Raw genomic sequence first — 16,226 nt, 5'->3', positions numbered from 1 at the left:
CTGGTCAGATTTGGTGCAGGGCCAGTGCATCTCCCCATCCCAGAAGCAGTGCTTTAATGCACACAGCTATCTAGATGAGTACATTTGCAACAGCTAGAACAAACAACCAAACCAGATAGTGCTGTTAAATCACAAGTTATTAAATTTTTTCTTAATTTAAGTAGCTAGCACTTTAAGTTAAGCATTAAAAGCCTTTTTAGTACACTAAACTTATATATGTTGATACTGTATTTGTGTTTCATTATACATCTGTTCCTATTTGTACATATTTCTGTATTGTAAGTTGATAGAGTCTGTCCATGGAATTTCTTAAACTTATGCAATAGTCATGACAAACGACCAGGAATAATACTCCACTATTTCAAAATTTCATCCAGAAACACATTTCATATCATGCAAAGGAAAGTTATGTAGAATCATTTCAATACTGAACTTTTATTTTCATTCAATATAAATCTATAGCTTAATCACTACATTTGATAGAAATTAACAAGATCATGCTGTGTAAGTTGACAGACTTTGCTTCTTCATTGTCAGCATTTTCAAAAAAATGTTGAACAGTTCATATAGAATAGAATATTAAACAGTTGATGTAAAAGTATCTACTGATTAGTATGAAGGGAGTTTCTGCTATTTTTGAGGACTGGATGTTCACAGGTAGGATTCATTCATCTGTTGCAAATATCTTTAAAAACATCACATTATGTGAAATAAATTTATTATTCAGTGGTTTTTGGGTATCAGTTACTCAGTGCTCTCTGGTAATATATGATTTTGAATGGTTGTTAGTATCATAATAACTAGCCAGAAACTACTGGATAAAATGAATTTCAGGAAAAATGTGTAGGGTAATAAAGTACACTTTTATGCTATTGGTTTATGACACTATGGTGTGACTATCGGATCATGAAAATATTTTACTGTGTAAATTTAACATCAGTTGTTCAGTCTCTTTTGAATTTTTATAGTTCTCATAATGAGTGGAGAAGTCCTAACATGTTTTCAAATACTCTGCTGGTAGGTGTGATGCTTTCACTTATTATCTAAGTGAGTGAAGCACAAACAAGAGTTTTTAAGATACAGCTATCAGATTAAGATGTAAGTACTTTAAAATCATGAAGCTCGCAAATGAGTTTGTTTGTTTCTGTATGAGTCTGATATGAAATTTTATCGCACTTAACTGCTGATAAAGTGTTAATGATAGATAAATAAACACCTCAATCTATAAATATGAAACCAAATGGTTTTTTAATGTCTAAGAAATCACGTACACAGTCCTAGTGCCTTATATTACTGGATAACATGAGATCCAATTTACAAAACTGTTTTGCAATAATTTTCCTAATTCAGTATTGTGTGGTAAGTTAGTCTTCCATTAAACAATCTTTTCTGAATACAGGACAGATGTAAAATGTTACTGCGATGTATATGCCTGTATCTTAAATTAGAAATTTAGGCCAGCAGAAGATTCAGTCACTAGATATTGTGGCAGATAGGTTTATACTTATAAATATTTCTTAAGTTACTTTTCCATAATCTTTATTTGTTAAAATTGCACACTAATCTTGGACTATGTCTCTGGGAAGTAATACTTGTGCGATATGATCTTGGGAAAATTTGTTTCAGCTGTATCTCCACCCCCACCCCCCCCCCCACCCCCCTCCACCTCACCCCCAATTACCCCATCCCAGCCCCAATCCCCCAACTCCACCTTCCAAAAAAAGGAAATACCTGTGTGTAATTTGATTTATGAACTGAATAGATTTTTTAAAAATATTGTTGAAGTGCTAATGTCTAGCTCCAAATATTCTTTAATATTGCATTGAAACAATGTCTCTAAACAATTTTTTAATTTATTTATGAATAATGGGGTCTTTTCTGTGCTAATAATACAATTTGAAAGTTTCTTGCACAGATTAAAATTATAGCTTTTCTGGGGATCTTGATAGTTAAAAATATGTAGCGCAAGAAGCTTCAAAGCTTTATCAGGGTCTTCATACAGAGGTTGTTTTCTTTGTAAGGGCTCACATTTTGCATCCATGTTTGCTTTAAAGTGAAATACATTTTGGAAAGTTACGCCACAAAATTACTTGTCTTTTCTTCTTTCATACATGTTTTGATAGTGTTTCTGCAGCAGTATGTTTTCTTTTATTTGTATTAATCACTTTTGTTGTTACTTGTGTCACTGTCTGTCTTCTGCAGTACAGTAGTCATTTGCAATTTTTGTTGTTCCCATATTGTGGGAACACTGGGAGAGCTCTTAAATGTATCATGAAAGATCATACAGTGTATGCTGTAGATACAATTAACAGCAGAACAGCTAAGTGTGTCATAAACAAGAATTATTTTAATGGCAGAGGAGTTAAGAAATTAAATGCAAGTTAAAAAGTTAAATAATAATATCATGAGAAGAAAAGTTGCTACTCACTATATAGAGCAGATACTGAGTCGCAGACAGGCACAACAAAAAGACTCTCACAATTATAGATTTTTGGCCAGTAAGGCCTTCTTCAACAAGACACACACACACACACACACACACACACACACACACACACACATTGACACAAATGCCACATTCACACAAACGTAGCTCACACACACACATTGCATTTGCGTGTGTGTGTGCACGCATATGTGAGTCTATTGTTGACAAAGGCCTTAATGGCCGAAATCTGTAATTGGGAGAGTCTTTTTGTTGTGCCTATCTGCGACTCAGTGTCTCCGCTATATGGTGAGTAGCAACTTTCCTTCTCATGATATTGTTACATTCCATCCTGGATTTTCCATTGTTTAAGAAGTTAAATGTATTTTAAACAGTGATCAGTCTGTGTTATGAACACAGTTGATACAGTGTTGGCAATGTGTGAACTACAAAAATGACAGGTGACAAACTATGAAATATCAACTGTACTGTAGAGGACAGACAGCAACATGAAAAACAATATATACTACAAGAAAATTAAAAGAAAAGTTATTGATAATGGTGAAACTTGAGAAAAGATGATTCGTTGAAGAAAAAAAATGAAAATTTTGCTTTTTATCAAGGCCAAATCTATAAAAACTTACTTACTCCTTGTAGAAATAAACAGAAACATTTGAAGCAATCAGCTGTACAGGAAAGTATGGAAAAGTACAGTGTCTGTTCTGCTCTGTATATTCATTTTTAAGTGACAGTTTTGAATCTATTGTAGTTTACCACAGCTGCAATGATATGCTTAATTAATAAACAGAAGTTTTGAAAATGAATTTGAAGTAACTGAGACACTAGAAGTGACATCCAATTTCTAACTTTCAAATAACAAAAGGACCATAATGCTAAAGGGATTTGTATTTGCCTTCTGGCAGATGGGAACTTGTTGAGTACCACCACAATACAGAACCATGGTTGTATGTCAGACACTTTGATTCAATGAGTAGATTGTCAAAGAGTTTTAGAGCTGTGTCTTTTCAAAATCAACATGTAGTAGAAGATTTTGCATCTCTGTTGCTCCATTGCTTTTTTCTGATATAGTTTTTCAATGTTCCTTTGTCCCTGCAAAATATATCCAACCAATTTCTTTTCTTTTACACAATTAGCACACAGTTATTAGTATGTTTATTTGGTTGTTTTTAAGTTCATGGTTATTTTAAACTACTGTCTGTAATTAGTTTTAGATAAGCTTTTATTACATTCTTCATGCTACAATAGATGTTCATATGCTAGGATCTGAACACTGTGTGTTGAGAGAAGCTGAAAAGTGGTTAACTTACAGTACTTGCATTAATAGGAATGTGATTAAAATAAGGAATTTAATTTCTATATTTCATTATAAAAGAAGAAGTTGCTGTTAACTATCCATATGTCTGAGTGACTAGAGTCATTGGGGTAATTCAAGGCATTACCTATACAAAGGTAGCATTAAGAGTTAGTAAGATTTGATATTTGAAATTAACCACTTTAAAACATTACTTTTAAGTTTCATTTCAGTTGAACATTTTCAGGCACAAAGCAACTATGTCACTGTTCAAACATCCCTTGGCAGTCTTAGAGGTCAGGCAGAACAGTCTGTATCAGGGCAAACTATGTATACTTTCAAAGGAGTGCCCTATGCAGAGCCTCCTGTTGGAACACTGCGTTTCCAGGTAAACAAATGGATTTTCAAGCTCATTTCCATACTTTTTCCTTTATTCTGACTGTTACAGTATTTACTGTTTAATATTTTTATATTTATTTGAATTAATGTTTGCTAATTACAAAAATAATCAGTTTTTTACATGTTTTGCCAATTTTCTGATACTTGTTGATATTGTGAATAATCTCAAGTAATCATCATAAAGGTGCCTAATGCACACATCAAAAAAAGTTTTACACCACCCCTGTTCCCAGAACTCCTCATGATAAATGTTGACTATGTATACTGTATCATAAACACAGTCCATTTCACTGTTCAGAGATATCACTAAACCCGCCAAAAGCATGAGCAGCACCCATTAGACAGAGGGGGTCTGATAGCCAATCAGTTCCAGTCATTCCACAAGGAAGGAGGTACACAGCTCGTGTTGTCTGTAGTTCAACCGTGCTTAGACAGTCAATAGCATGCTTCAATTGTGCCTGCATTGTTACTTTGTGCCAGGAAGGGCTCTCAACAAGGGAAGTTTCCAGGCATCTTGGAGTGAACCAAAGCGATGTTGTTCGGTCATGGAAGAGACACAGAGAGACAGGAACTGTCGATGACATGCCTCGTTCAGGCATCCCAAGGGCTATTACTGCAGTGGATAACTGCTACCTGTGGATTGTGGCTCAGAGGGACCCTGACAGCAGTGCCACCATCTTGAGTAATGCTTTTTGTGCAGTCACAGGATGTTGTGTTATGAATCAAACTGTGTGCAATAGGCTACATGATGTGCAAATTCACTCCCAACATCCGTGGTGAGATCCATCTTTTCAACCATGACACCATGCAGTGCAGAACAGATGGGCCCAACAACATCCCGAATGGACTGCTCAGGATTGGCATCACGTTCTGTTCACTGATGAGTGTTGCATATGTTTTCAACTAGACAATCATCAGAGACATGTTTGGAGGCAACCTGGTCAGGCTAAATGCCTTAGACACATTGTCCAGCAACTGCAGCAAGGTGGAGGTTCCCTGCTGTTTTGGGGTGGCATTATGTGGGGCTGACAGATGTAGTTGGTGGTCATGGAAGGTGCTGTAATGGCTGTATGATACGTGAATGCCATCCTCTGACCAGTAGTGCAACCTTATCGGCTGCATATTGTCGAGGCATTCATCTTCATGGACTGACAATTCACACCCCCATCATGCACGTCTTGTGAATGACTTCTGTCAGGATAACAAAATCAGTCAACTAGAGTGGCCAGCATGTTCTCCAGACATGAACCCTATCGAATATGCCTGGGATCGATTGAAAAATGCTGTTTATGGATGACGTGACCCACCAACCGTGCTGAGGGATCTACACCAAATCTCCATTGAGGAGTGAGGCAGTCTGGACCAACAGTGTCTTGATGTACTTGTGGATAATATGCCATGACGAATACAAGCATGCATCAATGCAAGAAGATGTGCTATTGGGTATTAGAGATACCAGTGTGTACAGCAATCTGGACCACCACCTCTCAAGGTCTCGCTGAATGGTGGTACAACATGCATTGTGTGGTTCTCACGAGCAATAAAAATGGCAGAAATGATGTTTATGTTGATCTCTATTCCAATTTTCTGCAAAGGTTCTGGAAATCTTGGAAGTGAAGTGATGTAAATCTTTTTTTGATGTGTGTTCCTTAATTGACCTTAAAAGGTAATCTCAGACAATTTTCATCTATTGTACAATGTTATCTGTCAATGTGTTGACAAAGAGCTTATCAGCACAGATGAGAGTTTGACAAATGGAGACAAAATGTCAATAAGTGTGGAAGTTAGCTGTGACAACTAATATCATACCAGTTACACTCGACAATCTGGAAAGAGCCTTTGTTTATCCGGCCTCAGTAGCCAGAGACTGTGGTCATGTGTATGTGACTTGCATTTGCATGAGTGTGAGTGTGTGTGTCTGTTTTTCACAAAGGTCTTGTTTTCTGACACTATTTTTGTTGTGCCTATCTGCAACCCAGCATCTCTGCTACATGGTGAGTAGCAGCTATCCTTTTCATAATGTTGTTACATTCCATCCTTGATTTTCCTTTGTTTGATTTTGTCTACCTATTGATTAGATATTTGGCAGGCATCTTAATGGCTCATTTTCATAGCTTTTTAACAGTGTGTGCTGTTTTATTTATTTCTGTTCTATTCATTTATTTATCCATCCATAGACAATGTAAACTAATAAAAACTGTATATGTGTTGTCAACTGTTACCTAGGTATTAAGGTGAAGACTGTTGCTTGAAGCCTGCACATCCATCTCATGCCACAAAAGATAGTTCTAGATTCTTCCACCAATAGACAGCAGTATCCCTGGGAAAAAAAAGCATCTGCTCCAACAAAATGTTGCACAGGTTCAGTTATATCACCTGACACAACATCATTGCACAAAATATAATATATTGTCAACAAGAAACCATGCAAGTAAAGGCATAAGAAAGATCCTTGTAGAATCAGCAATCTGACAAGTTGTATTACTCATGGATGATTAATTTTCAAGGGCTGAGTCACCATTTTGGTTTCATTAGTGTGAACTTACCTTGTGAAATCTCATATGCAGACTCTTTGATCTGTGACATAGCTGTCCAGTTGGCTCCTGATCTGGGAACATGCATTGCTGCTCTCAAGTTGGACAACCCTACCTTGGGCAATATTTTGAAAATTGCTCATTCTTTGGGAATGGCCCCTGATCAGTCATCCATACCCTATCAGTGTGGGCAGTGGGATCTTCCTTCATCTCATGACTGTTTCACAGCACACCCATGTGTGGACTGCCCAGATCATTGGACACACTGCACCCATTGCGGCAAAATGGCCAGTCCCAAATTATCTGCCATAAACTGTCAGAACAATCAGACCCAGTTTCCCACATGTTTCAAGGGAAGGTGCATGAACTTCAAGTGATTCTTTAATGTCTCAATGTAGCTGGAGTGAACGTCTGGGTTTCTTGACTACTGCCAGGGGTGTAGCCCAACTGCCGGTTTTAACAGGTTCAGTCATTCCAGTCTTCTGAAAGCAATCAAGTTCCTGCTTAATGGCCATCTGTAGGGAGACGGTAAGGTGTCATGTGTGATAGAAACAGGGTGCTGCATCTGAACACAAGCAGATATGAGCCTGGAAATCTGTGGCACACTCTAGGCTCAGCACAAGTGGAAACCTACCTACATCATGTATTGAGGACCTCCTCACAACACTGGCTGGTGGTGAATATTTTTCTGAGACTGATTTGGCTGACACATATTTGCAGATTCTGCTAGATGAGAAGCCATAAAGCATCTTGGTTATCAACACTCCCTTCAGATGCTTGCCTTTTGGGATCTCTTCCACTCTGTCAATTTTCCATAGGTCCCTGAAACAGCTAGTCATGTCCATCCCTGCTTGTAGTCAGTACTTTGATAACTTAACTGTCACTGACACTATGCATCAGGACCACCTATGCAACCTATTTACCACCATGCTTGATGGATGGCTCAAGTGCCACTTACACAAATGTCAGTTTTTCCAGAAAAAAGTAGAATACCTTGGACACTTGCTCAACAAAGAAGGGATATAACCCCCTGACCACATTGTCATGGTTATTGACACCCCACAAAGTTACAGGAGCTGCAGGGTTGTTTGAGGAAGATGGATTATTATCATAAGTTTCTTCCCACAAGTGGCTCAGATTATGCTGCTGTTAAACAAATCATAGAAGAAAGGCATTCACTACAGGTGGACAACTGTCTGTGAGCATGTTTTTACATAGCTGAAGCACCTGCTGCAGCATCTGCTGCCTTACACCCTTTTCCCCATCATGTCAACTGGTTTTAGCTGAAGATATCTCTCCATACGACTCTGGTGCAGTACAGTGCTGGACATAGGAATGATGACAGTACTGTGGAACTGACACCCATTCAAAAGAACTGCTCGCAGATGGAAAAAGAAGCTTTGACAATTATCTTTGTAATTAGGAAATTCCATGTTTAGCCATTTTGGACCAAGTTTACACTTATTACAGTCCACAGCCTGTTGGTAGTGCTCTTTGGCCCAAGTCCCTATTTTTGGAGCAATACAATGGTTCCAGCATTAGGTGCTTTATCTCAGCTCTTACAATTAAACCAACCACAATGTAACACACAAATGTCGACACACTATCTACCTGCCTGTGGAACCAGACCTGGCCTTTAACTATAAGAAGAGCTCATGGCTGCACATAGATGTGGAATGATGACATGTCTGGGTTGGGTTTTCCATTATGTCTGCTCAGATCAGTGCTGTGACCCTATATTAGACCTTGTCATGCACTATATGCTCCATGAATGGCCTTCATATTTTCCCAAGAGTGCCAGTCTGGACCTCCAGGACCAGAATCACCTCTCTCACTGTTTCTCGTCATCACTGATGTTCTCCTGCTCAACACTGATGCAGATGCTGTGACATCATCCTGGCCATCCAGTGTAGCCTCAAGTTTTACTACTCCTTCGTTACAGGCAGTGGGGTATGTCACAGATTAAGGGTCTCATGTGTCAACGTGCATACTGGCCAGGACTGAACAAGGACGTGGAGGACTTGGTATGCAGCTGTTTTGATGTCATCCGGCACACTACTACTCCACCTCAATCTTTTATCCCCCAGCCAATTCCTCATCACCATTGGGGCCACATTAATTTGAATTTCGCAGCCCTCTTTCTGGATTCCAAGTGGCTCACTGTCATAGATGCCTACTCTAACTGGTCATACATGGTCAGCATGGTATCCACCATAGCAGGTGCACAGTTACCCAGATTATCATCATAGAAGGACTTCCCTGCACCGCTGCGACAGATAATGGTCCTCAATTAATGGTGACAGCCTTCAACCAATTCTGCATTTCAAATGGTATCAAATACCTCTTTAGTCTGCTGTTTGACCCAATCTCCAATAGTGAGGCAGAGTATATGGTGTGAGCATTAAGCAGCAAATATTAAAAGCAGTGGGAACCATCACCACCGTGGTTGCACTCATGACATTCCTGAGCATGTATAGGACCACTCCCCATTCATGATTGTAGCTCAGCAGAGCTCCTCTGTGGATGGCAACTGAATACTCTCCTCTATCTCGCAGCCCCACAGCCACAGAAATTCTGCATCTGGTACATAGGGCACTATACACTGAGCACAGTAGTGTGGACACACTCAAATGAGGTAAATGTTGCATGGATGCTGGCTATGATGGTTAACAACCATTGGCAATGCCTCATGATGGTTGGCACTTTCAGGGGTTTGGAGCACTTTTTTGTACAACCAACTCCATACAGACCTATCATCTGCATCTCCATTAGTTGCTGAATGAGACTTAGGAAGCCCTCCCTTGTCAGTCCCATGACCACATGACTTAAACTTGCACCTCAGATCACCAGTGGCAGTTTACATGGATGGAAACATGAAGGTCGAGGCCTCACTGCAGCCACTGTACCTTCATCTGATGTCACCCATGCTGCTGCAACACATAATTGCTGGACATCTCCAGCTCCTCCCACCTGCCAGAGGGCTTCAGTGCTGCAACACCAATTGTGCCACATGTTCACAGCATTTCCCAAGTCCCTCCTTCCCCTACATGACCATTTCAGGAGGGAGCTGTCTGGTACCCTGCCCTGGGGATTTTGAAAGCCCACTGGGAGACATGAACTGTAATGACAGCTAGTAAATGGCACTGATACATCTGCAAGCACTGCTATAGCCATTGCAGCGCTGGCCACAGAAGCATGCCCACCTTGCTGGCCTATCAGTGCTTACATCACTCTTTAAAGCTAGCATTGCAGTTCTGTCTTCAGCTGTGATCTTGCAGTGCCCTTGCATTGTTATCACTATACATCATTGTTTTGCTTGTAGGACTTGCCACACATTTGCTTTTCATTCTTGGATAGTCATTTGGACTTTTTATTCAATGTACTGTCTCCATTGTCCATCTTCCTCATGTAATTTTCCTCCTGTTCACATTTGGTAACGTCCTAATGACTTTGGAGAGAATAGAAAATTATTCAAAATTTTATTACTGTGTATTAGAAATGCCTAATATCAACTTAAATGTGTAAAAAATTTTTTTTGTAAAATTAATAAGTTAAGTGAACTGACGAAGTCTATTGCATGTAACAATGCTGAATGACTAATAAAGAATCTGAATCTGAATCTGAGTCTGAATCTGAATCTGAATCATGAATTGGAAAATACCTGCCAAAACAAAGAGCATGATATGTCAGTCATATTATCTGTCAATTTTGACCTATGGCTCAAAATGTTGGACCTGGATGAAGAAGGAACAGAGTAGAATACAAGCAACAAAGATGCACTTTCTATGAGGGATCCAGGGAAAGATGAGAAATTATAGGATAGGAAATGAAACAATACAAAATACACTTCAGATCGACCCCCTAAAGGAATCTATTGGGAAAAATAGGATGAAATGATTTGGCCATATTAAAAGATGGACAAAGAAAGACTATAAAAAAGAGCTACAGAATATGGAAGATGACCAATTAGAAGAACACAAATGAGATGGGGAGACCAGCTGAAGGATGATGTGAATCAGAGATGACTAAAATGAGAGGAAATGCTGGACGCTAGAGTGTGGGAGAAAAGAGAAGACTTAAAGAAGCTTGGTGAACAACTTGCATAAGGAGAAACATTTCAGAAAGAAGAAGAAGGAAAGAAGAAGTCACTGACTGCTGTTTAAGAAGAACAGAGGGATGAGACAAAATTTTATATCACGAAGAAGGAGCATGTGTGAATGTGCCTTGTGCAGACTGAGCTGGGGCAGCCTGGAGCAAAAACAGTCCCTTGGACAGCTTCCCATGATTTTCATATTATCAGCCCCCACTAGCCACATAAGGAGATTTCAGTCATCTGCTATTGCATTGGTTTTCCTTCATGAGCATGACCTGTTAGTAGCACCATACCACGATATCCATCCAGTGTTGGTAGGGTCCTTGCCTTTTTTGCTGAGGTGAATCCAAATGTTTCCATAGTTGCTTTGCTCCTTTTCTTGAGGTTATAGTAGTACACCCAGTATTCATCCATGGTGATGAGGCAGCTAAAGAAAGCATCTGGATTGGCCTGACACAGCTGCAACATTTTCACACTGCAAGTTGGCAAGCTTTTTCAGTGTGTGTGAGCAACCACAGAAACCTGTGGGCAGCAAGTTTTCTCATAGTCAAAATGTCAAGTAAGATGTTGAAAACTGATCGATGACTGATTTTTGGCTTTTTCCTCTATCGTCTTGTTTATCGGGACTACAGTCGCTTACTTGGAAGCCTATAAAATATTAATTGCATAAATTTCTTTAGGAGGGATAATTAAAAATTTATGATTAACCCTCAGGTAACTTGTAATGACATGATTTGGAGCTCTCTAATGTCATACATTTCTCAACATTATTGGCACTTATGCCTATTAAATATTACAAAATCAATTTAATGCATAACACTTAAAGAAGCTAATGGGCAACGTAACAATGCATTTGAATATTCAGGAGATGTCATATATTTTCAATGCTTGGAATCACATACTAGCTATAGAAAGAAGAAGAGAGGTCGTTTTGTTTGCACTGAATGGCTGTTTCTTGAGGTAAACATATATTTGTAATTTTCAAAAAGTATCCTGTTTTGAGGTCAGTACACTTTGTCCAACATTTCCCCATTCTCTTAATTCTAGGTGGCACTAATGTTCTGTACAAAAACAAACTCAAAATTGCAACGACAGTTCTAAGAGACACTTTGAGTAAAATTGACAATCGAAATGTGATTGTGATAGGCATACCACATAGGCATGACCTTACAGCATATTCTGTTATAAACAAAGAGATCCAAAAGGCCAGCATGACATACAGACAGATTTGCCAAATGCTTCTTTTCTCAGCATAGACGACCTGGAAAGAAAACACTTTACAGCAAATAGGGTGAATCTGAATAAAAGAGGCAAATCATTGGGTCGGAGATTTTCTCCGCTCAGGGACTGGGTGTTGTGTTGTCCTAATCATCATCATTTCATCCCCATCGACGCGCAGGTCACCGAAGTGGCGTCAAATCGAAAGACCTGCACCAGGCGAACGGTCTACCCGACAGGAGGCCCTAGCCACATGACATTTCATTTCATTTCATTACTCAGTCAGAGAATTAAAGTGTTCCTGGAAAGTGTTCATCATGGAAAAGAGAACTGTGACACTGTCCCATTGCCATATGAAAAAAAGGCATGCAAAGCATTGTACACAGCCAGGGTTGTCAAAGGCTGGCAGAGTCCTTCTTTACCAGCTATCCAGAGGATGAGGAAACTGTCACTGTGTATCCATCTACACTCACAACAACTACAATAACAGCTGAGCACAATGAAGCTTCACCAGCAGAAGAAGAGGAAACAACTGTAATCCATCTGCACTCACAGCAACAATAGCAGTAAGTGACACAGAAACACCACCAAAAGAAAAAAAGAAAGCAACTGCAAGTGAAATGTGTTGTGTAACAAGCAGGTAAAAAATAGTGCCACCATCCCATCTGAAGGATTTTTTAGCTTCAGGCACGAAGAGGAGGAAACCACTACGATAAGTGGAACTACATGTTTAACAGTATTTCATCAAAATATACAACCTATAAAGAATAAAGTTCAGCAACTAGAATTAGAATTGTAAAACTGGATTGCATCATTGTATTTATCACTGAACATTGGTGTTAAGGGAGACGAAATGGTATATTTTGCATTAATATCACATTTGGCCTGTTCCTATAGTAGAAATTTCATGAAACGCAGGGGTTCATGTAGTTATGTGAAAAAAGGTATTACATTTAAAATCAGAAAGGTCCTTGTAGTGTTAAGTGAAAACAGACATTTCGAATTATCTGCAGTTTAAATATCAGAAAAGAGCATGTCAAAAAAATTAATTGTATTTTGTTTCTATAGGTCCCCTAGTGGTACTATGGGCACATTTTATCAAAACTCAGTCAGATCTTGGACAAGGTATCTAGTCCAAAAATTAACATTCTCATATGTGGGTACTTAAATACCATCACAATGAAATCATGAATATTTAAAACAATTATAAATAGTAACTTAATGTTCATAAACAGTGCAAATGTAGCATTTTTGTGATATGATTAGAAAAGTGGAACTAACTGAAATACTGTAAGAGGAATGTTTATATTAATAAGAAGTATTGCAGAAACCTATGACTACATCCACACAATGTATATTTTTCTATTGATGAATAAATAAATCAGTGAATTGATGCCTTAGATTGTGCACAATTCTAAAAGACCTGAAAAATATCCATTTACAGCTGACATAACACCAACTTTACACTGAAAATGTGTTTCAGCAACAAATTACTTCAAATATGGTAATCAACTTTTACTGCAATTCTCCAATTGAAAAAAAAAAAAAAAAAAAAAAAAAAAACTGTCCTCTGTGCTTTCACTTTTCACCCATCTGGTGTAGAAATCTTGTGTAGTATTGATTTCACCTTTTCTTTGCTTTCCAACCATCCTCTTCCTTTCCTGTCTCCACTGGTGAAGTGACAGATCCATGTCTCACCTACAGTTACAGATTAGTACACAGAATCAGATAAATTCTTGAAGTTCATTCTTCATGTAAAATGTAGATCACTGGATACTTGTTTAGCTATGCCTATCATGTCAGCTGTCTCATAGTCCTTAATAACTACTTGTCCAGCAGCATGTTATGCAGTTTTTCAGCTTTTCATCTGTGGTTACAGCTTTAGGACATGCTACATATGAATGTTCTTTTTAAAATTAAAGAAGATGGAATGTTTTGTTTAAAATGAAGAAATAAAAATAGATTACAGAAACATTTCATGCACCTTTGAAAGATACTTAAAATTCACCCTCAGTAAATGAGATGCTGATTTGAAATTTAAAGTTTAGTGTTTAACTTAGAGTCCTATAATTTTGTCTGGTGGATTATGTAGGCTGTACAGCCTGCTGTTATGTGGCTTTCACACATTTATGTTATATGTTTACAAAGATGTAAAGAAGTTACAACAATTTCAGTCTCAAAAATTTTTCATCAGAGAATCCTTCAAATATCAGGTAAGAGAATTTGCATCCCCAATTGCCACCTCATTTACTGTAGATGATTTTGAAAATCATTCAAAGATGCATCAAATGTTTCTCTAATTTATTTAATTTAATTCTTGTCAGACAAATCACTTCACAAAATAATTTCTTTCTTTTCTTTTTTTCAAAACTTTTTTTTCATGTTTTGCTAAGAAATCTGTCCTTGAAACATATTAAATGTAATACTTGATTTGAAACAAGCCATTTTATAAATCAAATATCATACCAATCCAATTTCCTGAGTGCAAAATAACTACACCTGGAAGAGCCGAACTTTTTGGCACCTCATTTGCTTTCACAGTATCTTCCATTAAAAAATGTTCTCAATTCAGTACTCGATTCAAAGGAAGCCATTTTTACAGTTAAATATCACACAAATGCAACTTTTAATGCATGAAACAGCTAAGCCTTGAAGACATGAACTATTTGACACTTCATTTACATAAGCAGCAGCAGCTTTTTGTGAAATATTTCAATGTTCACTCAAATCACTAACTAAACTTTTCATAATTACCCTAATTTCTTTCAAGCAATTTTTTATTGCAAACTATTTGATACTCTATTTGTTCAATTCCCACTGTTTGTTTGGCTATGAAAATTTGGACAAGAATCCATAGTGCAATTCTCCCTCAAATTTTTCTTAATTACCCAAATTATTTTCAAGCAAATTAAATGTTCTTTTGCAAAGCTAGATTTCATGCTGCTCAATTTGGTACCTCATTTTTCCACTTCTTATTCTTTGTTTGGCTAGGAAAATTCAAACAAAAACCTTTTGTGTAGTTTACAGGGAGACATGTTTTTGTTATACTCAAGGAGTTACCCAATAAAGCCACATCTGAATCATCACCAATTCCTTAATTATAGGGAACAAAGAAGCAGACTCCTCATAAAGCTTCATCAACTTTGGGTAAATTTCTGCTATCAGTAACTTGTCTGAAATGAAGATTTTTATGACAGCACAATATTACAGTTCATCTTCTTGATACACGTGCAGCATAAGTACTTCAAAGAGTGATAGAAACAAAATTATCCCACCGATCAACTGGACACAAGTCCTACATTATTGTGCAACATGTACCAACACGTGGTAACAATAAATTTATTAATATAAATGCATTTTTTCGAGAAGCTGAGAAATTATCTGTCTTTCTTAATATCAATAAACTAAAGTAAGAATGGCAAGTTCAGCAAGGAAACCCAGATTTCAGGAAAAGTTTCAAACAGCCTCTTCTATTATAAAACAAAATAAATGCATACTGCATTCAGTGTTGTGACAGCACATGGTAAAGGAGTAAGCCTATAAACAGTTTGCAAAGTGAAAAATAAAGTTCCAGAAGCTTTGGATGAACTAAAATTTGTCTGTTTAAGGCCTGCATCGAGAGTCTAACACCACCAGTACTTAACATTATAAATAAATCATTCAATCAGGTTTGATTTGCTGTGTTTTGCAAAAATAATAGCAACTATTTAAATGACTGAATTTATGAGCTATTTCAGTAAATAAAATCCACTTTACAATGACCAATTTGGGATCCCATTAGGGAAAGACACTGAACTGGCAACAGTATACCTCACTAAACATGTCCAAAAAGCATTGGACAAATGGAACTGTTTGACAGATATATTCCTTGGTTTTGGATCACAAAATATTTTAAGTAAGTTAGAAGGACTGGAAATAAAGGGGGCAGGATGGAAAAATGGGTTCAATCATACCTAGAAAATTAAACATATAGCAAGTACATCTAACTGTTTTGAAAAACGTAATTCTGACCCTAATACAGGAGTGGCACAGTGTAATCTGCTAGGTCCAGTTCTCTTCCTAATTTACATTAATGGCTTCCCACAAAGCATCAGGGATGGGCAAAAAATATTGTCTGCAAATGACTCAAATGTACTGATCACTGACAAGCCACCACAAATATTAAGAGAGAAATCTGAAGAAACACTTAGCACTGTATATAACTCAGCAGTAAACAATAAAATCACACTTAATACAAAGAAAATG

At 37.7% G+C, this 16,226-nt stretch overlaps 1 protein-coding gene across 1 annotated transcript in view; it reads left to right on the top strand.

The window, feature by feature from the left end:
* The first annotated feature begins 1,302 nt into the window (after positions 1-1,302).
* LOC124804954 (esterase FE4-like) overlaps positions 1,303-16,226 on the top strand; it is a 103,460-nt gene continuing 88,536 nt past the window's right edge. The window contains exons 1-2 of the mRNA XM_047265345.1: positions 1,303-1,359; positions 3,985-4,125. Of these exons, the coding sequence (XP_047121301.1) occupies positions 1,303-1,359; positions 3,985-4,125 (198 nt within the window). The remainder of the gene's footprint in view (positions 1,360-3,984; positions 4,126-16,226) is intronic.

The sequence above is a fragment of the Schistocerca piceifrons genome, chromosome 1 (assembly GCF_021461385.2).
Source record: "Schistocerca piceifrons isolate TAMUIC-IGC-003096 chromosome 1, iqSchPice1.1, whole genome shotgun sequence".
In the NCBI taxonomy this organism is placed as follows: Eukaryota; Metazoa; Arthropoda; class Insecta; order Orthoptera; family Acrididae; genus Schistocerca; species Schistocerca piceifrons.
The sequence above is the reverse complement of the archived record's forward strand: the minus strand, read 5'-3'. Positions and strand labels throughout refer to the sequence as shown.